At 50.1% G+C, this 27,560-nt stretch overlaps 1 protein-coding gene and 1 pseudogene across 6 annotated transcripts in view; one reads left to right on the forward strand and one right to left on the reverse strand.

The window, feature by feature from the left end:
- Positions 1-27,560, reverse strand: part of EPHX1 (epoxide hydrolase 1) — a 39,470-nt gene that overhangs the window by 9,158 nt on the left and 2,752 nt on the right. For 2 of the 6 annotated variants that reach the window (XM_060091357.1, XM_060091362.1), the window contains exons 2-4: positions 10,389-10,576; positions 7,704-7,884; positions 196-423 (exon numbers count right to left, since the gene is read on the reverse strand). In XM_060091357.1, coding sequence (XP_059947340.1) covers positions 196-423; positions 7,704-7,884; positions 10,389-10,571 — 592 coding nt within the window. In that variant the 5' untranslated portion in view covers positions 10,572-10,576. Of the gene's footprint in view, positions 1-195; positions 424-7,703; positions 7,885-10,388; positions 10,577-10,725; positions 10,797-12,137; positions 12,398-13,782; positions 13,955-27,560 lie in introns of those variants that run through there. The other 4 variants (XM_060091360.1, XM_060091358.1, XM_060091359.1 and 1 more) reach the window with 4 other exon arrangements.
- Positions 21,762-22,258, forward strand: LOC132476687 (small ribosomal subunit protein eS19-like; annotated as a pseudogene).

Consider the following 27,560-nt stretch of genomic DNA (forward strand, 5'->3'; position numbering starts at 1 on the left):
GACAGTCGTGACACCTGCCACGTCCCTCACAACCTGAGAAGATGCACTGGCCCTTTGGCAATAAAATCGCCCCCATTGCTTCTCTTCCCTCTGGTCTCAGACCCCTCCTTCCTCAGCCTCCTTAGGCTCTGAAGGAAGCTGTCCCAGCTGACTCCCCACCCCTGGGGCAGTGACACAGCCCGCAGCAGCCTGTACCCTTCTTGGAGGATGCCTCTGAGAAGGCATAGCCAGGAATGGATGGACAGATGACTTCAAAAACATGCTCATCGCTCAGGCCATGGTTCTGAGGGTCAGTCAGGAACGGGATGATCTTATAAAACTCGAAGAAGGAGCCAGGCCAGCCATGCACCATCAGCAAGGGCTTTGGGGTCTGGCCGGAGGGCAGCTGGGGGGGCTTCACGTGGATGAAGTGGATGTCCAGGCCTGGGGAGACAGAACACGGTCAGGGTCAGGGGGAGAGGGCCCTGAGGCTGTGGAGGCCACAGTCCCAGCTCTCAGGGCAGCCCATCAGGCTCTGCACCACCAGAGCGGGGCTGCCACCCTCAGCGCCCCCATGGTATTGACTACAGTCACCACCGCTAGTGCTGGCTGCGCGCTTACACGGAGCTCCAGATACCCAGGTGCTTGCTCAGCCCCATGGCCAGCTGCAGCGTGCCCCTGTCACGTGAGAACGTGAGCTCTGTCTGTAAGGCCGGGGCCAGGCTGCTCACACACGGCTTGATTCCCAGAGGCCAGAACAGGTCCTGGCTCGTGGCAGCGCTCAATGAATACTTGTTTAGTAATTTACAAATTGCGGGGGAAAAGCCCTATATATCCAGCGGTAGAGAATGAAATAGATTATAGTTTAACAGTATACTGAAATAGAACACAGTCATCTAAAATGACTTCCCTTGCGGTCAGGACTCCCCGGGCGGTCCAGTGCTTAGGACTCTGCGCTTCCACTGCAGGGGGCACAAGTTCAATCCCTGGTCAGGGAACTAAGATTCCACATGCTGGGCGGTGGAGCCAAAAAGTAAATAAATAAAATAAAATGACAGTGTCGACGTGTATTGAATATGGAAATCAGTTCCATATACATTGCTAAGTGATAAAAGCAAACTACCAAGCCATATCCATCGTATGACCCAATTTTCATAAACAGTCATATGTATGCATATGTTTTCATGGTGTGCATAGGAATTTTCAAGTCTGAAGAGATAAACTACAAGAATATAAGAAGTAGTCCTCTCTGAGCAATAGAATTTCAAGTAAATTATTGTCTTTTTTGTGTTATATGAACTTCTAAATTTTTCTACAATGGACATATGCATAACTTTTTTTTTTTTTTAAGTGGAGAAAATTTTTCTAAGGTAGAGTGCTGGGCACTGGAACACCATCCTGGCCAAGGGCAGGTGAATGGATTCCAGGCCCCACTAGAGTCCCTTTGACAGCAGCCCCTTCCCAGGCAAGTGGCCTGGATTGCGCCTGGATGTTCAAGGCAAACACAGCCAGGGCTGCTGGAACACCTGGAGCCCTCCACCATGAGGGCTGGCACCGATAGCAAGGTCTGTTGTTTATTCATTATACAAATAATCCATGTTTTCTATAGAAAACAGGAAACAAAGGTAAATCAAAAGCGGGGGGGAAAACCACATTGTAATCCCATGATCTGAAGAGAACATTGTGTTGTCTGTCCAACTTTTTGCAACAAATTTTTGAGGGAACAATTTTATATGTATAGAAAAATAGTGACGCTTGTACAGGAAGTTCCCGTATACCACTACTCAGTTTCCCCTACTATTAATCATCTCATGTTAGGATGGTACATTTGTTACAATGCATGAACCAGTACCGATATATTAATAACTAAAGTCCCTACTTTAAGTATGCAGATTTCCTTAGTTTTTTTTTTAAGTTTTAATGTTTTAAATTTTATGGTGGTAAGAACATCTAACACGAGACTTACTGTCTTCACAAAGTTTTAAGTGTATAGTACAGTATCATTATCTACAGGCGCAATGTCCTTCAGCGGATCCTTAGAACTTACTCATCTGTAACTGAAACTTTGTACCCAGTAATTAGCAACTCTCCAGTTCGCCCACCTCCCAGCCCCTGGCAACCACCATTCTACTCTCTTTGACAATTTTAGACACCTCCTATGAGTGGAATCATGCAGTATTTGTCCTTCGGTGATTGGCTTATAACACTTGGCATAATGTTCTCAAACTTCATCCACGTTGTCACGTATCACAGGATTTCCTTCTTTTTAAAGGCTGAATAATATTGGTACCTACAAACAATGGAATATTACTCCGATTTCCCTAGTTTTTACCCAATGTCCTTTTCCTATTCCAGGGTCCCATCCAGGACACAGTACATTTATCTGTCATGTCTCCTTAGTCTCCTCTTTGGCTGTTCAGACAGTTCAGACTTTTTTAAAAAGAGAGAACATAACTTTCTTTTAACAAAAATAGAACCCTACATACATTCTATTTTGGAACCTCGTTTTCTTCACTTAACAATATATCCTGGGTGTCCTTCTATGCCGCTAAATTTACTCCTAAAGTTTATTTTAGTAGGTAATTTTATCTCCTTTGGAACACAGAGCATGATGTGAGATTATTTTTTATTCGAATTCTATCAATCACATTATCATTTGAGTTTAAAGTTAGAAAAAACATACATATACATCCATTCTTGTGTATGCATGGGCTATCCCTGGAAGCGTATGGTTTTGTTTTTTTTAAAATAATTTTATTTATTTATTCATTATTTATTTTTGGCTGCGTTGGGTCTTTGTTGCTGCGTCTAGGCTTTCTCTAGTCACGGTGAGCGGGGGCTACTCTTCATTACAGTGCAGGGGCTTTCACTGCGGTGGCTTCTCTTGTTGCGGAGCACGGGCTCTATGCGTGCGGGATTCAGTAGTTGTGGCACGTGGGCTCAGTAGTTGTGGCTCGCGGGCTCTAGAGGGCAGGCTCGGTAGTTGTGGTGCACGGGCTTAGTTGCTCTGCGGCACGTGGGATCTTCCCTGACCAGGGCTCGAACCTGTGTCCCCTGCAGTGGCAGGTGGATGCTTAACCACTGTGCCACCAGGGAAACCCCTGGAAGCGTATGTTTAACAGAAGCAGACACTGTCCCTGGGGAGGGACAAGGGGGAGCCTTCCTTTTCACTCTGTCTCCTTCTGTACTTTTTGAATTTTAAATACGTAAATTTTTAAAATTAAAAAAAAATGTTAAAATATGCCCTATGGGCCCCCCTTCCCTTTGGGGAGGAAACGCTCTCTCGGTTGCCCTACGTGGTACCGGTAGGTTTTCTGTGCCCAGGCTGCTGGGTCAGAATCAAGAAGACAAACTGGGCTCAGAGGGCAGCACTGAGCCTGGCCAGGGGGTGAGGGGAGGCGGTGGTCACAGCCTAGGACCCGAGCTGAAACCGTGGCCACAGGTGAAGGAAGAACAGACAGGCTGGGAGGCTGGAGAGCTGGGTTCTGGCCCTGAACCTTCACTTCCCTGTGACTCGGGCGACTCCCCCCTCCCGTCTGGAGGTGATGGGCTGGTTTCCCCGGAGGCCTCTGAAGCCCCTGAATGTCTCAGACTCTCTGAGAACAGAGACTGATCTGTGGCAGGAGGCCCAGGACATGGGCTGGAGCCAGAAGCTCATCACAGAACAAGGAAGTGGCAGGAACAGGGAGGCCGAATAAGGAGGCTAGTGGGGATGAGGAGAGAGCATCGGGGAGGGGGGGTCAGAGGTTGAGCCTTGAGCAGCCTGGAGCACAGGGGTCAGTGCAGAGACAGAAAGGACCCCGAAAAGGTCCAAAAGTGAGGGAGGAGGATAGCAGCAGAGAGAGTGACGAGGGAGCCTTCTTGGGCCAAGAAGGCTTTTCCTTGGACTGGGGAGCCAGGAAAAGAGACACGTTGAAGGCGTGCTGGGCCCAGGGCTGGGAGGTGGCCAGCTCAGCACTGTGGCGGCGGGGGGGCAGGCGGCACGTGAAGCCGGGTCCAGCAGGAGGACCCACACTGCAGGGCCCAGGGCCAAGGCCAAGCTGCAGGCTTAGGGAAGTGACTGAACTGCACACAGGTTCAGTCACAGTGGGCTGCTTCCGTGATAAACTCCACGCAAGAAACTACCCCCTTTGGAGCACTTGTACCCTGAGAAGGTTTTGTGCTATAAACACTTGATATCCTGTGATGTCGTGAGGAACCCTGAGACGGTCCAGCAGGGTAAGGCTTTCTCAAGCTTGCAAGCCTCCAGGAAGGAAACAGCCCTTTAGTGCCTCTTGCCTCTGGGTTTTGGAACATGCTGTTCCCTCCTCTGGACAACCTTCCCCACACACCTGGCAAACTCCCATCCATCCTTTAAGTTTCAGCCTAGATGCCTCCTCCTCCAGGAAGCCTTCCCTTATACTCCCAGGTGGCATGTGGGGCTCAAAAAGTTCCTGGAGCCTCTTCCCTCATAGCACCCCTTACCACATGCTATAACCATCCCCGAGAGCCTGTGAGCTGGGAAGGCAGGGACCTTGTCTTCTCTGTGTGTCACAAGCAGAATGCTTGGGTACAGGAGGTGCCCTGTCAATATCTGCCGGATGGACATTGAAGAGCTGGGGTAACAGAAGGAGCTGAGTCAAACCCAAGGGAGCCAGGCATCTGGCACCAGGGATCCAAAAGGCAACCTTCGGGGCTTCCCTGGTGGTGCAGTGGTTGAGAGTCCACCTGCCGATGCAGGGGACGCAGGTTCGTGCCCCAGTCCAGGAAGATCCCACATGCCGTGGAGCGGCTGGGCCCGCGAGCCATGGCCGCTGAGCCTGTGCGTCCAGAGCCTGTGCTCCGCAACGGCAGAGGCCACAAAAGTGAGAGGCCCGCGTACCAAACACACACACACACAAAGGCAACCTTCGTAAATTACATACAAAGACCTGTAGGTACTTTGGTTTAGATAAAATGGTTTAGATCCTCGTGTTAGGCTCATGACAGAAGGTATCAAAGTCCTCTAAAGTGCACAGCAACAACTGGTTTATATTTAGAATTATTCTCCTACTTATTGAAGTTACAGATTTAAAAATTATTCTTCAACTTACTGAAGTTACAAATTTTAAGCTCTTCATTAAGCATTTGAGTTCAACTTACAAATATTATTCTATATATTTCTTAATCTAGCAAATGTTGACAGTCATTCTCCAGGAACCTTTGATTAATGGGGCTGCACGTCTATACTTGCTTTATGACACTCCCTTAAACACTGTATAATTTCAATTTCCTTTATAAGAACTTTACTTGATTTGACTAACCAGTATATCTTCCACAAACTTTAAGTAACTCTTACATTTTAATAAATTAAATTTATAAATATGGTGAGGCTTAAATCTTCCAATATTGCATATAAACTCAGGAAGATTTTCATATAAAATCACAGGTCTAAATCCATGACTCAACTACCCACTTTAAATTAGTACTGAAAAGTCGTATCTGTTATTTGCAAAGGCCAAATTCTCTTAAACATTACAAATACCTAAAATTCCAAACACGTGCAATTTCTTCAACATGAAAAATTATTGGTAGAGCAACCCACCGAATGGGAGAAAATGTTTTCAAATCACATTATCTCATAGGGGATGAATATCCAGAATATATAGAGAACTCCTAAAACTCAACAACAACAACAAAAAACAAACAACTCGATTCAAAAATGAACAAAGGACTTGAGTAGACATTTCTCCAAAGAAGAAAAACAAATGGCCAACAAGCACATGAAAACGTGCTCAACGTCATTAATCATTAGAGAAATGTAAATCAAACCCACAATGAGATACTACCACTTCACACCCATTAGGATGGCTATTACAAAAACAAAAACAGAAAATAACAAATATTGGCAAGAATATGGAGAAACTGAGAATCTTGTACACTTCAAAAAATATTTACTCATTTTATTATTTTTCATCCCCAAATACATATAAATGAGAACCTACTCTTCAAATGCAGGGAGGCCCTTGCCTATAATGTAGTATTTATTACATTTACATTACAAAACATTCTCATATGAAAATCAGTATGCAGCTCTTTCACACGCAGTTTTATATATACTCACACACGATATATGTAAGCAGTTAGGACTTTTCTACTTACATGTTCCTCTGGTGGAAAATTAGGAAACTGGACGATTCCCACACTTTTCAGCCTTGGGAAGGTAAATACAACCTCTCTGAACATTTTTTAAGAAGATGAATTTAAAATGGTACAACTGCTAGGAAAAACAGTATTATAGTTCCCCAAAAAAATCAGCATAGAATTACTATTTGACTCAGCAATTTCACTTCTGGGTATATACCCAAAGAACAGAAAGCAGGAACATAAACAGATATTTGTACACTCATAATCATAGCAATATTTTTCACAATAGCTAAAAGGCAGAAGCAACCCAAGTGTCCACTGACGGATGAATGGATAAGCAAAATGTGCCATATCTATACCATGGGATATTATTCAGCCTTAGAAAGGAAATTCTGACACATGTTACAACATGGATGAACCTTGAGGACATTATGCTAAGTGCAATAAGCCAGTCAAAAGGACAAATACTGTATGATTTCATTCATATGAGATACTTAGATTCAGAATCATATTTAAATTCATAGAGACAGAAAAGAGAATGGTGGTTTCCAGAGGCTAGGGAGAGGGAGGGAATGAGGAGTTATTGCTTAATGAGTACAGAGTTTCAGTTTATTTATTAATTAATTAATTATTTATTTACTTTTGGCTATGTTGGCCCTTCATTGCTGTGCTCGGGCTTTCTCTAGTTGCGGCGAGTGAGGGCTACTCTTCGTTGCCGTGCGCAGGCTTCTCACTGCAGAGGCTTCTCTTGTTGCGGAGCACAGGCTCTAGGCACGCAGGCTTCAGTAGTTGTGGCATGCAGGCTCAGTAGTTGTGGCTTGCGGGCTCTAGAGTGCAGGTTTAGTAGTTGTGGCACCCGGGCTTAGTTGCCCTGCGGCATGTGGGATCTTCCTGGACCAGGGTTCGAACTCGTGTCCCCTGCACTGGCAGGCAGATTCTTAACCACTCTGCCACCAGGGAAGTCCCCAGAGTTTCAGTTTTGTAAAATAAAAAAAGTTCTGAAGATAGACGGCTGTGCTGGCTGATAACAATGTAAAAGTACTAGGAGGTCTAGAGCTGCAGAGACAGGACAGTTTTTATTCGGACCTTGACTGACAGGCTGAGCACCCTTGAACAGTCACAGCATCATGGACTCCAAAGCTTCAAGGAGGGGCTGATTGACCCGAGGCCACGCCCAGATCTAAATCTTATCTCCATCCTCTCAGAGATTGTTCCATCACTGAAGTGGATTGTGCATTTCTTTGGTTTTTAATTTATTTATATGTTTTCCTGTTTAGTTCTAAAGACCATTGGATTTGTTGGGATTCTGCATTATTTTTGCATCCTTGTGGCGTTATACCTTCCAAATACATCTCAGTGGCCAATAATTGAATTCTGGGTCTCCTGGCTTTATCTAAGTCATGTCCAGTATCTAAGGAAGGTTGTTTTTTTTTTTCTGCCGCACTGGGAGGCATGCGGGATCTTAGTTCCCTGACTACGGATCGAACCCATGCCCCTGTGGTGGAAGCGCAGAGTCTTAACCACTGGACCACCAGGGAATTCCCTAAGTCACGTCCAGTACCTAAGAAGGCCGTTCCTGTGATATACATCCCCCTCCAGCTGGTGTTCTGGAAACATACCTTCAATCTTAGTCTTGAAGTGAGGGTATCTGTTGAGACTCTCCACCTGCTTCCTCCAGTCAAATTCATTCCGCCAGTAGGAGATGATTTTCTTCAGATAGTTGGAGTTGAAACCGTAGTGGAAGCGGCTGTCCTCCAAAGGTGGGGTTAAACGGACCTTGTCAATCCTCTGGTGTAAATCCTGGAGCAAAATGCGGGACCCCAAGTAGAGAAGGTGAATGAGGCACAGCACAAGAGAAAGTTTGTTTCCAGAAGACAGTTCCCTGCAGCCACAAGACCCCAATATTATATATTTTATAACATTATTATATTACATAAAATGTATAATATATTATCTATTTTATATTATTATATCCTATATATTATATGTAATATATATTATATATTAATATAGTTAATATATATGATATGTATTATATATTTTAATTATATTAACATATATTATATATAATATGTATAGCAGAGGTAAAGCAAAGTTTCACCAGACAAGGTGAGGAGACTCCTGGTCTGCACACTTGCACCCTGGGTTGTTAGGTTTATCCCAGAAGAAACCTCCTGGCTTCCCACAGCAGTGGCTGTTCCCCAAACATATGTTCTTCACTTTCGACTTCAGGTTTACTTCTCATCTTTCAGTTTTTAAATGTATGAACAATACAGATCTTTAATTTATCGAGGCTTATATACAGCAAGGGTTGGCAAACTTTTTTGTAAAGGGCCAGATCATAAATATCTTAGGCTTTTTGAGCTGCAGCCACTCCACTCTACCCTGTAGTGTGGAAACAGCCGTGGATGGTACATGGACAAATGGGCATGGCTGTGTTCCAAAAAAACTTTATTTATGGACACTGAAATTTGATGTCATGTAATTTCCACATGTCGCAAAGTATTATTCTTCTTTTGATTTTTTTCCAACCATTTAAAGATGTAAATACGATTCTTAGCATGGGAGCTGTACAAAAGCAGGTGGCAGGCTACATATAAAACAGATAATCAACAAGGACCTACTGTATAGCACAGGGAACTCTACTCAATATTCTGCAATAAATATATGGGAAAAAATCTGAAAAAAAAAATGGATATATGTCTATGCATAACTGCATCACTTTGCTGGACACCTGAAACTAACACAACCTTGTAAATCAACTCTACTCAGATATAAAATAAAAATTAAATTTAAAAAAAACAACAGGTGGCAGGATGGATTTGCTGACTCTGATACGCAGCACTGAACGATACAGTATATCCTAACTCAGTTAGGATAAAAATGACAGACCTGGAGAGAGGGTACAAGTCTCACGGGAAGGCGTGCATCAAGCTGAAAGAGCAGCCCCAGCTGGGGAAGTTCAAGTTGGTCCACAGAGCCTCTCAAGTGTTACCCTTCCCAGAGTGTCCTCCCAAGCACGGCAGTAACCTCCACACAGATTTTAGGAATGTCAGACGCTGAGCCTAGGAACCCACTAAAGGAGGTATCGACAGGGCTCAGCCTCTGTCCTCGATAGCGACACCTCATCAACTGCTACCAAGGGAGCCTCAGTCTGGCTTCTCTTGGGTACAGCTGTCTCCGCTCTTTTTTTTTTTTTTTTTTTTTGCGGTACACGGGCCTCTCACCGCTGTGACCTCTCCCGTTGTGGAGCGCAGGCTCCGGACGCACAGGCTCAGCGGCCATGGCTCACGGGCCCAGCTGCTCCGCGGCATGTGGGATCTTCCTGGACCGGGGCACGAACCCGTGTCCCCTGCATTGGCAGGTGGACTCTCAACCACTGTGCCACCAGGGAAGCCCTGTCTCCGCTCTTTAATCCCGTCCTCCTCAGCGCTCCCATGACTTTTTATCGGCACTTCTTACCACATTTATCTCTATTAATCATTAAAGTTTCTCTGTCCACATTTCTCAACTGCTGGACTAGGAGCTCTTTGAGGGAAGGCTCTCCCTCTTCTTCCAAGCACCCAGCACAGGGCCTGCACACAGTAGGTGCTCCCACACCCACAAAATGAAAAGAGGATGAGTAGGGACATCCCAGGTCCCACCCACCCTCCTGGCCCTGCTCAAGCCTCGCTCTCAGATCAGCCCACCCCACGATCATGTCCATCCATCCTGATTCCAGCCCCGTGCAGAGGACGGGCCTAGGCTTTGGAGTTAGACAGATCTGAGTTTAAACCCTCTGCTTATTATCTCGGTCACCTTGGGTCAGTTGCTTTGCCTCTCTGAGCTTCACTTTCTGCATGACCGCAGGGACTGCATGTGACTACAAGGGGGCTGACACACAGTAGGTGCCTGGCCACGGCTGGCCCTGTGCAGCAGCATTTATGTCACCACGGCCTTGCTTTTCACTCACGATCTCCACCCAGGCCCTGAGCCGACAAGCTCACCCCCAGGGCTTCAGGTGGGGCACCAAGGAGGCAAAAACAGCTGCTTTCTGTGACCCTTGGGTCTGGCTGGCACCCACTCGCCGGCCTGGGTACTGCTGGGCCTTGGGAAGGGGAAGGCGGAAACAGGGGAGGGAAGGACCAGAAGGGACGGGTGGGCAGAGCGGGAGAGCCCAGTGGGAGAAGAGTAGGCGAAACACACCCCCCCAGAGGAGCACTTCCCAAGCCCCCCCCCCCATCCCAGCCCCAGCCTGAGGCCCAGCCCCAGAAGGGGCCTCCCCACCCTCCCTCTGCTCCCTCGCCTGGAAAGAGGTGCCTTACATTGATCTCCTCATCTGACGTTTCCACCTTGAACGGGCGGATGCTCTCGTCCTCCCCAGTTGTGGGCCTCATCCCGGGCCCCCACCATCCATCTTCAAGTGGCAAAGTTTCCTCCTTGTCCTTGGAGACAAACCAGTAGATGACAAAGCCCAGCACTGAGGCGAGGATTATTTCCAACCACATGACTCCTGCAAAGGGGATAGAATCCACCTTGACCTCTGGCCGGAAACGCCAGATCCCCGACTTCTTTCCCACCCAACCCTCGACTTTAGGTACTTTTTTTTTTTTTTTTTTTTTTTTTTTTTTTTTTTTTTTTTACTGTACGCGGGCCTCTCACTGCTGTGGCCTCTCCCGTTGCGGAGCACAGGCTCCGGACACACAGGCTCCGCGGCCACGGCTCGCGGGCCCAGCCGCTCCGCGGCATGTGGGATCTTCCGGGATCGGGGCACGAACCCGTGTCCCCTGCATCGGCAGGCGGACTCTCAACCACTGCGCCACCAGGGAAGCCCGACTTTAGGTACTTTTGACCTGAGAAAAATAATATAAGCATAGTATGGAAAAATTGGAAAACAACAGAAAAAGACACAAAAATTACCCATAATCCTACTGAGCTATGAAATTCATGAATCAAATTTGGAAAAGGTGAAGCTGCGTTGGCTTCTGCACAGCCCTGGGCGGTGGGCCTGCATTTCTGAGGCCTCATGGTTCTCTGAGGGGCCTCTGGCTCCAGACGCTTTGGAGAAGCTTTTCTCCACCCTCGTGACACCCCACCCCGCAACGGGAGGCGCAGGGACTTCTCTGAGTGGTGGGCTCAGGAGAGGAGACAGAGCCATGCTTTCCCCTTGCTGTCTCTCTCTGAGGAGGGCCTGTCCTCAGGGTACACATAAGGGGTAAGAGGGGAGGTCTGAAGAGCTGGGAGGTTAAGTTCATTCGGGGTGGGCGAGTGTTCAGTGGCCCAAACATGGCTACATATCTCAGTTGGTTGTCAATAGCTTTATTGAGATATAATTCATATACCATGTAATTCACTTATTGAAGGTGTACAACCCGGTGGTTTTTAGTATATTCACAGATATGTGCAACCATGACCACAATTTTAGAACATTTTCATCACCACAAAGAGGAACCCTGTACCCTTTAGCTATCACCCCACTTTGTCCCTCACACCACCCCAGGCCCCAAGCAAGCACTGATCTAACTTCTGTCTCTATAGACTTGCCTATTACATTTCATATCAACTCAGCCCTTTTAACCCTCATTAGTCTGATTCCCCTGCTTTTTTCTCAGAAGGGGAAGAAAGAACTTTAGTTCCTGCAAACCAGTACCAGGCTGACACTGGCCCAGCATTATTATCTAGCTCCTCATCTTGCACATTCCCAGGGGAAGTAACCCCCCGAAGGTTCACCTTCAGAGAAATGTGCCTGAATACGGGCACCGTCCTCGGGCCTGAGCCGGCAGAGGGTCTCCTGGATGCAGGGCCGTCAGGACCCAACCGGAGGAGAAAGCATGGATCTCAGGTGAGGCCTCAGAAGATCCGCTTCCCAGGCCCATCCGGACTCTCCCTTGGGAAACTGGGGCAGGAGGAGGACGCTGCTAGCAAACCCACCCTAAGGTGCCCTCTATCTGCCACAGGACTCTGCTGGGGGCTTGCTGAGGCTCTGGGGTTTGCTCCTGCCAAGAAAAGAAAACACGCACAGGCTTCTCCCGCCTCCCCCAGAGAGATGCTCTTTCCCTGCCAGGAAATCCTACCTTTTGAGAAGATGGAGAAAAGCCAGCTGCTAGTCTCTGTGGTATTCGAAGGCAGGACTAGGCTTAGGGATTGTGGGGCACTGGGGAGCACACGGGAAAAGGCAGAAGGCAGAGAGCAGAGCTGCCCCCAGCAGCAGGAGCAGATGGACACAGTTCACCCAGTGGGAGGGTCACGACACGATAGTCTGGAGCTGGGAAGGCAAGGACTGTGTCTATCCTGGTCCCTGCCCTGACCCCAGTGCCCAGCATAATGCCTGCCCAGAAAGGCACTTTGCCAATATCTGTGAAATCAGCATACACGGTAGAAGCAAATACGATACATTTTGCAGGATGTTGTCAAGCGCAGAGAGGCCAAGAGCACGGTTGTCACTTCCTGCTGGGATATAAATGCCCAACTTTCCCTTTTCTGCATAGAATTATCCCAGTGCTTTCATTTGTCCACATGAGCTCTGAGTTCTCACCCTTTGATCAGCTCCTTGGGAAGCAGCCAGGGAAGCAGAGCTGTGGAGTTCTGCACCTAGACACCTGCTAGGGGCCTGCAGGAGAGGTGGGGCGGCTGTAGGCACCACCCTCACTCCCCACTGCCTTTTTTTTTTTAATTTATGTGTTTTTTAGTTTTTTTTTTTTTTGGCTGCATTGGATCTTCGTTGCTGCACGTGGGCTTTCTCTAGTTGCGGCGAGCAGGGGCTACACTTTGTTGTGGTGCATGGGCTTCTCATTGAGGTGGCTTCTCTTGCTGCGGAGCACGGGCTCTAGGCGTGTGGGCTTCAGTAGTTGTGGCATGTGGGCTCAGTAGTTGTGGCACGCAGGTTCAGTAGTTGTGGCACCTGCGCTTAGTTGCTCCGCGGCATGTGGGATCTTCCCAGACCAGGGATTGAACCCGTGTTCCCTGCATTGGCAGGCAGATTCTTAACCACTGCACCACCAGGGAAGCCCCCCCACTGCCTTTTAACAATTGCTGGGTCCTACCAACTTAGCAGATCTGATGTGTGTGCAGCGTAGTTATGTCCCCGGACTTCAACAGCAAACAGAACCACGAGAGAGAATGTTGAAATGATCAGTGTTCAAGCACTGCATCTAAACTCAGGGAACCAGGACAAGGGGCACCATGATAGGCCACGACCCAGGGAAAAATAACAGATTCAAGGAGAAAGCTTAAAGCCCTCTCTCTTGCATCCTAATTAAGATAATAAGAATATTAGTCCTTGGCTCAAGGAGGGCGCTTTAGAGCCTCTGATCTCAGATTACAAAGCAAGCTTTATTGCAGTGTGTTAATTTGCCACCTATTAACCGCCCTTTATTTAATAGCGGGTACTAAATGCACACGAAGTAAGGCGCTCTAGGTTAGCCAGGTGTTAACAGGCATTGACTATCTGCAGGTGGGTTTTCCAGGGATGTGATAAACCATGGCCCATGCAAATCCACCCACTAAGGAGTCAAAATTCATTGAACTTGACTTTCCTTTTCACTTAAGGTAAGAATCAGAGCAGGCAAGGGACTTGCCCCGAATCGCATCGCACTTGTGAGGATTAGAATTTGTAGTCAAAGCATTCATTCCCTGTCATTGGGCATGTTGCTCCTGCCAACCCCGCCCCCATCCCATCTTGTCTCCCTTCAGCATGTTTTCAGCCTCAAGCCTACATACCTGCTCTTTGGGACCCTCAGGGCACAGGAGAGCCACGACTGCACGCGGGCCGCAGCCGTCTACCCGAGTGGGTCTCTCAGGCCTGCACATTTTTTTTCCGAAAAATTAAATAACAATAAACAAGACATTCCCCTTCCCGGTGCACAGGAGCTGCGGGTCCATGAGGAAGGAGGTCAGCGAGCTCCGAGAAGAGGCGGGGCCTCAGAGTCCGACCAATCAGAGTTCAGGGCCCCCCCCTGCGTCCTTAGGTTTAACCCCGCCCCCACGCTCCCTGGTAGGGAGGGAGAGCCGAGACGCCCACCCCCGGGGCGTGGAGAGTCTGGGCGTGCCGGGCGCCGGCGGGACGGCTACCAGGGAGCCGCGGCTGCCCTCAGGCCTCCGGCCCTCCCTGCTGGTTTACTTAGAGTATGAGGAAAGTGGAAGTTTGAGGCTCAGGGGAGAAGGCGCCGCTCTGCCTGCCCAGGTCCCTGCCCAGTTCAGGCGAGGGCGTGGAGCCAGCTGGTGACTCTCCTCCCCAGGGCGGGCTCCTTGGGGTTGGGCTCCCCATCTCCCCCAATGGGGAGAAGCACTGTTCACCGGGAAACCCAAGGCCAGCTGGACTCTAGCTGCTGGAGCCTGGGTTGGGAAGGCGGTAGCACTAGGCAGATGACACAGCCCTTACCTGCCTCCCTTCCCACAATGCCTCTCTAGGCCCGTTGACACCTGAGACGAAGAGTAGGGCTGCATCAGCCCAACCTCCCTGGGTCGGCCAGTTGCTAGGTTGGAACCACTGAACCTCCAAGCTAAAGAGGAACTCAGCAACGTGAGTTCACCCCCCTCACTTCATAGCTGGGGAAACTGAGGCCGGGGGTGGCCGTGACTCACCCCAGGTCATGTGGCCAGGGAGCAACACACCTGGAACAAAGGGAGAAAAGGACCACTGCCCTCGCTGCCCTCTACTGTAACTGCTCTAGGGCAGGGCTTCTCAACCTCAGCACAACTGACATTTTGGACCAGATAGTTCCTTGTTATGAGGCCTGTCCTGTGCATTGTAGGGTGTTTAACAGCATCCCTGGCCTCTACCCAGTAATACCAGCTCCACCTCCTCCCCTACCCCCCACCCCCACCCCACCACGCCCCGTGTGACAACCAAACATATCTCCAGATATGGCCGAATGTTCCCTCGGAGGGAAACTGCCCTCAGTGCAGAACCCATACTGCAGATCAGCGGTTCCAACTTCAGGATGTGTTAGAATCACCTGAGAAGCTGTTAAACGATTCAAGGGATCTGGAGTATGGCCGGAGAATCTGCATTTCTAACTAGTTCCCAGGTAATGCTGCTGCTGGTGGTCCAGGGACCACACTTTGAGAACCCTTGCTCTAGACTGGATTATAAACTCTAAGAAGGCTGGCTATCTGTCTTGCTCCCCAAGGTATCCCAGTGAGCAGCGAGCCCAGTTCTGGCAGATGCAGGAATCTCACCAACAGTTGTTGAATAAACACTTGGGCCTGACTGAGGTGGGAGGGACTGTGGCCCTTCTATAGGATCAAGAAGCAAAGAGAGGGGCTTCCCTGGTGGCGCAGCGGTTGAGAGTCCGCCTGCCGATTCAGGGGACACGGGTTCGTGCCCCGGTCCAGGAGGATCCCACACGCCGCGGAGCGGCTGGGCCCGTGAGCCATGGCCGCTGAGCCTGCGCGTCCGGAGCCTGTGCTCCACAACGGGAGAGGCCACAACAGTGAGAGGCCCGCGTACCGCTAAATAAATAAATAAATAAATAAATAGCAAAGAGAAAATGCCATCTCCAAGATAACAGGTGAGCAGACAATCCCAGAGCCTCTCTCAGCGCACAGACTGGTAAGTTGGTCCTGTGCAGAAAGCTGGATTCCCCAAGCTGCCCTCCTGGTTGTAACCCTCAGGGGGAAGGGTGGACCCATGACTCCACATCCATGGTGTCCAAGATCCCAGTAGAAATTTGAAGAAAATGCTACAGTTCCAGGGGGGCTTGCTGCCCCCGCAGCCAGGCCTGTGAAAGTCTCAGCAGCCCAACTCTCACATTTTACCAGCCCTCTTTTCCTTGGGAGGAGAAATTCCATAATCTGTCCTCACCGCCTGCAAGCTACAGGCTAAACTCCTAGCCAGCCCCAGGAGGCACCCCGACTCTGGAGCCTGAAGCCATACAAGGCAGTTTCTCTGTCCCCCACAAACAGACCTCCAGATCCTGGGACAACCCTCCATTTCCCCCATCAGAACCCTGCTCTTCCTCCCTCAGGAGCCCGCAAAACCTCTTGTCTGTGAGCCGCCCTTGACCCCATGGCAGTGTGTATTTATGCTCGTCCTGAACTCTCACCCCAGTGGGCTCAAGGTCTGAGGGTAGCAGGCGTCTTAGGGAGGGCTTCCTCGGACACTGCTGTGAGCACTTTGTATCATTTGACCCATTGATCCTCACAACAGTCCCACTTTACAGATGAGAAAACCAAGGTTGTGTAACTTGTCTGAGATCACAGCCAGTAAAGGAGGTGGGGTTGGAGGGGAAATGTGGCAGGACTCTAATGCAGACAGACAGACCCACAACCCACCCTTCCCCAGACCACCTCTATTCCTTATGCTTTGTTACTTGGGGAGAATTTTTCTGTACGATGAAACTGTGTGCTTCTCAAAGGCAGGGATTCTGTCCTGTTCAGCCCCAAATCCCCACCATGCCTTGTGTGTAACAGGTGGCCGATAAACCACAGAACTGAATACTGTAATAGCCAAGCCCGACGTGACAAAGAGAGCGGGCGGAGGCTCAGGGAGACCACATGGCTCTGCTCAAGGTCACCAGGGGTTATGAGCTAGCCCAGGCCTGCCTGAGGCAGGGGGACTGCTGAGAGCTTGGAAGGAAGCTGGGGAGACGCCATCTAAGTCACCTTCCTTGCAGGTGTCTTTCCTATCTTCCCCCAACCCCTCGGCCCCCTCCAGCTAGAATGCGATCTTCTGTTTCTTCTGTCTTCCCCGTGGCTCCAAGCACGGGGCTCTGCCCACGGAGGCGCTCAGTGTCAGTGCAGGCACACACTTGAAGCTGCAGGGCTGGGGTTTCAGGCCCGCCTCTGGCTGGTGGGCCTCAGTCCTACCGCTGGACTCAGGTAAGACGTTGACCTTTAAGATGGAAGGGTCTGTGGAGGGTCCCCTCAAAATTGGAATTGAGGTAACAGTGCTAGAGAGAAACTAGGATGAATCAAAATGTAACAGGAGACTTTGATACAACCCCTCTGGAAGACTGTCTGGCAGAACCTCCTCAAACTGGGCAGATACAAACGCTATGACTCAGCAATTCATTCCTAGGTATAGATCCAACCAAGGTGTGTCCCCGTGTTTACCAAAAGTCACAAACAAGAATGTCCGTAACAGCACGATCTGATCCGATCTGTAGAAGCCAAAAACTAGAAACAATCCAGATGTCCTTCCACCACAGATGATGGTCTCTTGACACAAGGGAACACCATACAAAGAGAACAGACAATCTGTAACTACACACAGTGACAGGGATCAGTCCCACAAACAGTGCTGGGCCAAAGATGCCAGACACAAAAGAGCACACACTGCATGACTCCACTTATATAAAGGACAAAGACAAGCGAGACGAATCTGTAGTAAGAGACTTGAGAACAGCGCTTTCCTTTGGTATGGGGGCTGGAGCCCAAGCGCTATTTTTTAAACTCCCCAGTGAATACAGTGTGCAGACAGGGGACAGGTCCGTATGTAGCCCAGGAAAGAGAGGCCTCAAGAGCAAGACTGGGGCATGTGCCTTAACAATGCAGGGGTGCGCTGAGCAGTCACGAGTGTGGGGTGACCACGGTCGCAGGCCTCCCTATAAGCCTGTATGGTGGCACACCACCCGGGCTCTGATTCTCTACTCAGTGAGAACTACTGACTCAGAAGTCAGCCGCAGGTAAGCCTGATCCCTGGAGGAGGGTGGGACATTAAGAGGGCAGACCTAGTCACTGGGTCCCTGGGAACAAGGTGTCACCCCGTCCTGCCCTACATCAAGGAAATGCAAACACCCTGTGAGTTTGGGGAAGCCTGGTGACCCACTTGGGTGTTCCCATCTGAAGAGCCAGCCTGGCTTTCCTGGAGAACCTCCGTTCCATGAGACATCACCCCACCAACAGCAACTCGGACTACCTTTGACTTTAAGAACCGGGAACATTCTGGAGTTTACAGTAAAGGATCTTCTAGCCTGCTTCCCTGTTTGAGTAGTTCAAAGCCCAGCTCTGCTGTTTACCAGCTGAGGGGCTTTGGACAAGTTACCAAACTGCTCTGAGCACCTGTGGCCTCCTCTGTAAATGGGGATAACGCCGACCTCACAGGCTCAAAACAGGTACTCTACCAATGTGTGTTCCTTCCCCTTCCCCCAGAGCCCTTATTACTGTGCCGAATCTTCATGCAGGAAGAGACCCCAGAGGACCCCTATCCCTATTAGATGACGTAGGGATAAGCAGGCTGGGAGCAGGAAAGTGTATGGCATGGGCATCTGCTGGCCTCCCCATGTGCCCTCACCAAGGACGGACTTGAAGGATAAGAAGAGCACAAGGCCACGTACGTCTTGGCTACCGGTGTTTTGCAGTCCGTGTACCTGGGTAGTCCCCACTCTTCTGAGAAGTTACATTCTCAGTGTAAGGGAGCAGAATTCTGTTTACTAAGCCTCCCCGTTTCCAAGGAAAGCTATATTTATCTCTTCTGCGTGGTCAGCTCCTGCTGATGTAGAAAATATTCTACTTCAAAACATCAACACTTAGGAGACACCATGACAAATTCAGAAGTAATACAATGCAAAACGAGAGTGCCCGCTTTGTTATGCTGGCACCCGCAACTGGAGGTTAATTCATCTGCTCCAAAAGTTCAGAAAATATATTTTATCTGATTAAGTTGTTGTTTTGTTTGTAATGCACGTTTCCAGAATACTGGCAAAATACTTTGCTGAGAGAATTGGAGAGGGGGGGGTAGCCTTTCAGAATGAAAGCATTTTTTTCTTGGAGCCACAGTACCCTTCCTTTAAAAATGATTAGTCTGTCTAGTAAGGAAAATGCAGTTTTTGTTGTAAACTAGCCTAATTTTTTTTAAAGACACAGTAACTGGAGGACAGTGGTCATTTAGTTCTAAAATGTTGAGCTTAGAGGTAAATCTGAGCAGCAGTTGACTACCCTGATAAGAAATGGGATTATATGAAGTTTAAGTCCCCACATTCTATACTGAAGCTTTGAGCATGTGCTTCTGAAACTTGGGAAAAAATTAGGAATTAGTTCAAGCTGAAGAAGTCAGTTGTGCAATTATGGTGAACTTTACCCTTAAAAGATGCAAATAGAGCAATTTATTATTTTACTTTTCTTTTGTCTTTCTGGGTCTTACTCGAAAAGGACAATTTTAACTATAGATCAAGTAAAAGGGGTGCTTAGTTCTCTAGAATTGCTAAAAGGAAACCCAGTCTAATAATTTCACTGAATGTATAGTATTTCTGTTATGCTTGGGGCAAAAACACAAGTTTTAAAGCGTACGATTGGGACTTCCCTGGTGGCACAGTGGTTAAGAATCCACCTGCCAATGCAGGGGACATGGGTTCGAGCCCTGGTCCAAGCCCGTGCACCACAACTACTGAGCCTGTGCTCTAGAGCCCACGAGCCACAACTACTGAGCCCACATGCCACAACTACTGAAGCCCACACACCTAGAGCCCATGCTCCACAACAATAGAAGCCACAGCAGTGAGAAGCCTGCACACCGCAACAAAGAGTAGTCCCCGCTCGCCACGACTAGAGGAAGCCCGCCTACAGCAACGAAGACCCAACGCAGCCAAAAATAATAAATTAAATAAATAAATAAAAATACCGATGGAATTAAAAAGAAAAACATACAATTCACTTTTTTTCTTTAATTTATTTATCTTATTTTATTTATTTTTGGCTGTGTTGGGTCTTCGTTGCTGTGCACGGGCTTTCTCTAGTTGCGGCGAGCAGGGGCCACTCTAGTTGTGGAGCACGGGCTCTAGGCGTACGGGCTCAATAGCTGTGGCACGTGGGCTCTAGAGCGGAGGCTCAGTAGTTGTGGCGCACGGGCTTAGCTGCTCTGCGGCATGTGGGATCTTCCCGGACCAGGGCTCGAACCTGTGTCCCCTGCATTGGCAGGCGGATTCTTAACCACTGCACCACCAGGGAAACCCACAATTCACTTTTAGATTGATACTGAAAGTTCAAGTGAAAACTATTTTCTCGTAATTTGAATATGTAAAGTATCAAGAAGTCATTTTGTTCTTTTAAAGTAAATCAGAGATGATGGAAGGATCTTGCATTCACCATGGAGCCACCAGCCCAGGCCTGGACTGCTTACTCCCAAACTTCCCTTGTATGACAGGAAAATAAACTTCTATATTGTTTAATCCACTGTTATTTTGAGTTTTCTATTATATAAAGCCTAACATAATCCCAACTAATTGAGAAAGTCAGGGGGGAAAGAAAATATATCAAGTTCCCCCAGGGTACACACTCTTAAGAACAAATGCCCAGTCTTCAAAATTTTCAATGTTCTATTACTGTTCTGTCTCTGGAACATTTATATGATAAACAAACATTTTCCTGCTTCCCCAATCGCATAAAGGTATGTTCTCAAAAGATAGCAAAGAGGAAACAAACTTTCACTGAATATGCTTTTGCATGTTGAAAAAAATTTTTTTTACCAAATGCATGTACTATCTACCCCAAAACAAAATAATCATACATTTTAAAAATATGGAAACCACAAGAGTGAGTCTTCCCTGTGATCCAGTTCTAACAGTGAGTCAGACACCTCGCAGCACCAGAACTGCGCAAACGCACTCAGCAGCTGAGGTGTGACTTCCCAGTGGCCAAGAAACCCTGGAGACAAAGGTGAATCTGGAAACTCAGAAACCCATGGGCATCTGAGGGCCGGGGGCCTGGCGAACCTATGACACAGGGTAAAGAAAGCTGGCTGGGCTGTGGGAGAAACACTGGCTGCCGAAGAACTGGTGTCCAAACGGGGCTGTCCTTTCTGTGCACATGGCTCCCACTGCCATCTCTGGACAGATGACAGACATGAGCATCTCTAACCCAGACCTCCTCTGAGCTCCAGACCCAGGCACCCACCTGCCAAGTCGATAGTTCCTCAATGTCTCAAAACCTCCTCCAGGGCATCCGAAGTCGCACTTGTCTCCCTAAACTTTGTCTTCCTCCGGGGTTCCCTCTCACTGTAGCTGGCACTAGCCACCTTCCATCTGCCAAGCCAAAAACCCAGGCGATGTCCCTGAAAGCCCCCTCCTCCATTTCACCCGCATCCAATCTCTCGGCAAGTTCCAGCAGCTCTACCTCCCAGTTTATATCCCTAATCCTGCTCCACCACCACCACCCCGCCCAGGTGCCCAGGTGCCCAGGTCCCCATCTCTCCCCGGACTACAGCCAGTCCACTCACCCCTGCTCTGCACCCCTCAATACACTCTGCAGCCAGAGCCATCTTTTGGCAATGCAAATCTGACCCTGTTGCGTTCCCTGCTAAAACTCTTAACTAGCTTCCTGCTACTTTGGTTAAGGTGCCCTTCAAGGCCTGTGTGGTCTGACCTGCCCACACCCCTCCCAGGCTTCAGCCCCGACCCCCATATCCTTTCAGGCATGTGCGCTCGCCTGTTCCCTCCGGCTGCAGGGCTTCGCGGAAATGCTGGTTCCCTCTGTCTGCAACGCTCTTCCTGTCCCTTCTCAGCTCCTTAACTTGTGTTCACCCTTCCGATTTCAGATCGTGTCCCTCCTCCAAGCCTATTTCAGCACCACGCACCTCTCCTTCCTACCCCTCGTCACTGTCACGTTTGTCCACGAGGTTATGTGACTGGTGGGGTCTCCCCCACTGGAAGGAAGCTCTTTGAGGGTAGAGACTAGGGCTGCTTTGGCTCCCCTGTCTCCCCAGTGCCTGGCACTTATTGGATGCTCGGTAAATATTTGTTGAATGGACTTTTCCCCCGGGCTGGCAGCTCGGAGGCTGCTCAATGCCTGGAGTTACTGTAAAAGACGTGAGCCAGCGGGAGTTCGTCAAAGCCCTGGCAGCCTTCCTCAGAAAGTCCAGGAAGTTGAAAGCCCCTGAATGGGTGGACACTGTCAAGCCGGCCAAGCATAAAGAGCTCACTCCCTAAGATAAGAACGGGTTCTACACACGAGCTGCTTCCATAGCACGGCACCTGTACCTCCGGGGCAGCGCAGGGTTGGCGGGGGTGGGGGGGTGTGCTCTGTGACCAAGATCTATGGTGGGTGTCAGGGAAACGGTGTCACGCCCAGCCACTTCGGCAGAGGCTCCAAAAGCATGGCCCGTCGGGTTCTCCAAGCCCTGGAGGGGCTGAAAAAGGTGGGAAAGGACCAAGATGGGGGCCACAAACTGACACCTCAGGGACAGAGAGATCTGGACAGAATCGCTGGACAGGTGGCAGCTGCCAACAAGAAGCATTCGAACAAAATAAAGTGCTGTTGACAACTTGTGATAAAAAATTTGTTGAATGAATGAATTTAAAAGTTCTTTGAATGACAACATTGAAAATGATCAGACCTTTTGAGCAAGAAGATGGCTGAATTCTCCTTGAGGAATTATAGACGACCTACTTCTGAGCCTAGTTTGTAGAGATGGGCCAGTATCCCAGGCGCACGGTAAATGTCAGGGTTTGGGATCTAGAAAGATGAGGATCAGCCTCAGGATCCTGCTGAATACGATGGGGGAGGGGTGGGTCGGCCAGCCTGCCCTCAAAGAGTCTCCTCCCTCGGACCCAGGCAGGTGGTGAGAACCCCACAATCTGAAAATGCTCCCCAAATCACAGAAAGCTACTAGCTAACTCCAACTCTTACCATGTACCTGGCCTTGGGCTGGATGCCCAAATGTCCTTCAAGAGAAGAGGTCGAGGGCTTCCCTGGTGGCGCAGTGGTTGAGAGTCCACCTGCCGATGCAGGGGACACAGGTTCGTGCCCCGGTCCGGGAGGATCCCACATGCCGCGGAGCGGCTGGGCCCGTGAGCCATGGCTGCTGAGCCTGCGCATCCGGAGCCTGTGCTCCGCAATGGGAGAGGCCACAACAGTGAGAGGCCCAAAAAAAAGAGAAGAGGCCGAGAGGGTGGACACAGACCTGAGCCCGAGGAGAAGGCCCAGCTGTGGCCTGCACGGGGGATTCCTCCCTCCAGCCTGTTGTCTGATGTCTTCCTGACAGGGATTCAGACTCAGGAGCTCGATAACCTCGTGTTCCTTCTGGGGAAGTAGTCGGGCAGCGGTCCACAACCGCGGGGCAGAGGGGTACACTGTGTGCCCCCAGACTCCAGGCCAGAGAAAGGTGGGGCTGGGGGTCTGTGTGCTTCCTCGGCCTCGGCCCCTCGCCGCCCTACCCAGCCTTGCTGCTCCTCCCTGGGGAGAGGCATATCCAGCAGAAAGGGGAAAACAGATGGCTTCCCTTCTGCTCCAGGGGGGCATGCCAAGGAAGGCCACCCAGACCAGGAACGTCCCTCCAGCAACATGCACCGAAGGCTGGCCAAAGCCTGGGGCTCCCAGGGGCCCCCCAACAGCGATGCCCAAAACTCCCAGGCAAGCTCACTGTAGCGGAGACCGCTCTGGCCCAGGATAGATGGGGGAATACACTGGGTGAAGGGCCTCCCCAACTCTGCACAGCCCAGCACGTGACCAGCCTCTCCACCCACAGGCTTTTCCCGGAACCCCAGTGGCCAGCGGTGCTGGGGTGGGCCAGGCCCATGGGCAAGGTCAGCTGGGCTGGACAGATTAGAATGCTCTGCACTTGGGACAAGGGCCATGTTTATCTCCATGAAAGATCTGGAACCAAGCCCCGGGAGAGCAGCCTGGCAGGAAAAGAAACACGTCGTTTGTAGGCAAAAACAAAGGGAAGTAAAAAAGTAAAAAGAGTGTGGGGGGCAGCCTTCTTATGGGGAACGCTGTTCTGGGGCCAGAGTGAAGGCACATCACTGTATGCCCTGGAGGGTCACCCCCGCCCCCTGCCCCCATCCCCATGCCCCCAATGAGATATATATATATATATATATACACACACACACATACACACACCTGTATAGACAGACAGAAAGAATACAATTACTGACTGCTGATCTGATCTGATGAAAATCTTCATGGACTCAGGAGCCAGCTCGGCTGGTGGTCAAGCACTCATGGTCTGCTTTGAATCCTGGCCCTATCCCTTACCAGCCATAGCCTAGGTAAACTTCATTGACATTTAGCCAGTGTCTTCATTTCTCCAAGCCTCAGTCTCCACACTTGCAAAATGGGTGGAATAAAGTACATCCCTGGGCTTCCCTGGTGGCGCAGTGGTTGAGAGTCTGCCTGCCGATGCAGGGGACGTGGGTTCGTGCCCCGGTCCGGGAAGATCCCACATGCCACGGAGCGGCTAGGCCCGTGAGCCATGGCCGCTGAGCCTGCGCGTCCGGAGCCTGTGCTCCGCAACGGGAGAGGCCACAACAGTGAGAGGCCCGCGTACCGCAAAAAAAAAAAAAAAAAAAAAAGTACATCCCTTACTGAATGAACTCAGGGAAAGTGGCCACACAGGGAACAGCTGTCACAGGCATTCACTTTTTGTTTTTAAATCCTGAGGACACTAAAGGTCGGGGAGAGAGGCCTACCCTGAAGCTGAGGGAACCTTCCCTGAGGAAGTGTTACCTGAACCAAGAAGGGAAGTTAGGAGCGATCCTTGAAAGAGGGAGGGCAGAGGGTTCCAGGGCGGATAGGATGCCTGAAGGCCGGTGTGGCTGGAAGGCAGAAAGTGAGGGAAGCACGGCCTAGGATAAGGAGGGGGCTCTCGGCTCTGGGGCCTGAGTGAAGGCAGCCTCAGCACCTGCCTGCAGGGTCTGCATGGGTGAAAGGGGGGAATCCTATGGGTGGGCTGCCTGGTCCAGAGCACCTTCAGAGAGGGGATGCTGACCTCCACAGATTTTAAATGCCCCTGAGCTGGGGGAGCAGGGGCCACCACAAACTCATTTACACAAGCTGCCATGCAGACTTTTAGTTAAACGGCACAAGCGGGGAGCAGGCTCTCTCCACCCTGCAGGGTTCACACGCGCATGCTCTGGGAGTTTCATTTGAATCCTTTCCATCTCGCATTCTGTCAAGTTGTCCACTGGTTCTAAGTTACCAGAGAAAACACCCAAGTGGAACACAGTTCACTGCCTATGAGGAAAAAATATTCCCTTCCTGGAATTTCAATACGTGACATTCTCTATTTGAGGAGAGAAAGACTCCTATTTCAGGAGATAATAGGCGTGGGCCGTATAATACACCTATTTGATTTCCTTTCCACCATTAAGCACACTCTCTCTCCTCCCTCCCCTCCCCAAGTCTGCTTTTCCTCAGCGATGTGCTCCCGGTCTGGAAGCTTCCTCAATAGTGTGTAACAGGATAGCACTGCGAGCTGGGCCACAGCACAGTCACCTGAGCTGGCTTTATTGTCTGAAACGCACTGAAAGGGTCCCTGTGCTTCACATACTGAAGCCCTAAGGACTAGAGTCTGAGTTCGGAGGAATATTCTGGGTTGCTGGTGTCTTGGTGGGGTCAGTTTGCTTGTGGAAATGTCTAGCCTGCAAAAAGAAATAAAAAATCAAAAAAGGCTAAAAATACTTCTGAAGTTCAACCAAAGGTCCAGGGGGCAACTCTGAAATTAAGGTGTTCCATCTTGACAGTATCACTGTGACCCTGAGACCCACCTGTGGGAAGGGGGCACAGACCTGGCCGAGGGCAGGGGGCCGCCTTCCCCCACCTGGTGGCCAGCCTGCCAGCTCCTGCCTCCTCACAGCGACAACTTGGTTCACAGGCAGAAAACTTGGAAAGCAGGAAAATATATCCACTTTCTCCCAAAGAGTTGGTAAGAGCGTCAGATTTCCCTGAGCCCTTGGCACTCAGGGGTTAACCATGGAGCTTGGTGCTGGAATCAGTGTTTCTCTTACTTTCCAAAAGGTCCAAGTCTCGCCAGTTCGAACGAGAAGGGTAGTACAATCGGAAAGTTGCACCCAGTATCGCAAAGGTCACGCATGCTACCTGGAAAGCCAAGTCGCAGGCTGAGCCGCCGAGGAACACCCTGAGGTGGAGGTCCTCGGAGAAGACCCACACCCAGCCACTGAGAAGCACCGCACGGGTTTCTAACTCAGAGGCACCTGGCCTCCCACTCCTGGTTATTGGCTTCCTGCAGCCCTCACGGCTCACAGCACAGGCCACAGTCTGGCTAGAGCCAGCCCGATAGGCCCACGGCGGGGACGCTCAGAACCCTTCCAGAACATGAGGACGCGTCTGGGCAGCACCACCTCCTCTGAGGAAGCCCAAAGAAGCCTTGGACTGGGACATGGTAGTGTCCCAGCATCTCCTGTGCTACGGTAACCCTAAGAAGTAAGGTGCAGTTGTTTTCTGTTTTAAAGAGATCTAAAAATGAAGCTCCAAGAGGCTAAACAGTTTGCCCAAGTTAACCCAGCTTGCAAGTGCCAAGAAGATATATATATATATATATATATATATATATATATTTTTTTTTTTTTTTTTTTTTTTTTTTTTGCGGTACGCGGGCCTCTCACTGTTGGGGCCTCTCCCATTGCGGAGCACAGGCTCCGGACACGCAGGCTCAGCGGCCATGGCTCACGGGCCCAGCCGCTCCGCGGCATGTGGGATCTTCCCGGACCAGGGCATGAACCCGTGTCCCCTGCATCGGCAGGAGGACTCTCAACCACTGCGCCACCAGGGAAGCCCCCAAGAAGATATTTTAATTCAGTCTGTTTATCAATCTTCCCAAACACTAAAGGTAGTAAAAACTCCTGCTCTTGACTCAGGACAACACCCATGGTTCCCATTTGTGGGTTAGCTATAGATTCCTCCAGAAAGTCCTTGAAATCCCCAAAGAGAAGAGCTTTTTTTTTTTTCCTACTGCAAGCACTTTCAGTTGAGCCTAACAGGTGTGGCTTTGCAGTAGTCGGACCGTGCACTCAAATGGCTCCTCATGAGAACGGTGCCCGCTGCCCGACAGCAAAGCCAAGACAGACAACGGGGTCCAGTGGACAGAAGACTCCACTCCAGGTCCTTGAGCCTGTCTAAAGGAATGTTCACAGGCTAGACTTGAGACAGTGAAAAGAGCTGCTCTCTGGTGACAAAGGATGAACGAGGACCTCCCTCAGGAAGTAAACATAGAGTCATTCCTCAGTATCCGTGGGGGATTGGTCCCAGCACCCTCCGGATACCAAAATCGGTGGATGCTCAGGTCCCTCATATAAAGTGGCAGAGGACAGTCTGCCCTCCGTATGGCTGGGTTCCACATCCACGGCCTCAAAGCCTAGGCATACGGAGGGCCAACTGTAACCTTGATGGCAGAAGAGGCAGTTTCGGTTTGAACCTGGTTTGCACAATGGCGTGTTCACTTAGGCAACCAAGGTCAGGCTCGTACCGTTCTCTCCTTGACAAGAGAGCGTCCAGCACTCCCTCCTCAGGGAAGGGGGTGGGGGGTGGGGGCTGGATCCTTGGTGAAGCTTTGGTTCCCTCTTGGGGGAACTGCTGGGGTGCCACCTCCCTGCTGCAACCTCCCCACCTGGCCATACGGCCCCTGGAGCCTCTGCTCCTAAACCGCTGGGCTCGGGCCAAGAACCACCCACCAGCAGCCCACAGGTGACCCATGGGGCCAGCTGGCCTGGGTAGTGACGCTTCTGCCTCCACCCTGGGCCCTCGACCTCTGCCTGGGGTCTTGCCCCCTACACCCTGGCCAGGCCCTTCACTCTATTTGACGCTGCCCGCAGCGAACCCGG

This window comes from Mesoplodon densirostris, chromosome 2 (genome assembly GCF_025265405.1).
Source record: "Mesoplodon densirostris isolate mMesDen1 chromosome 2, mMesDen1 primary haplotype, whole genome shotgun sequence".
In the NCBI taxonomy this organism is placed as follows: Eukaryota; Metazoa; Chordata; class Mammalia; order Artiodactyla; family Ziphiidae; genus Mesoplodon; species Mesoplodon densirostris.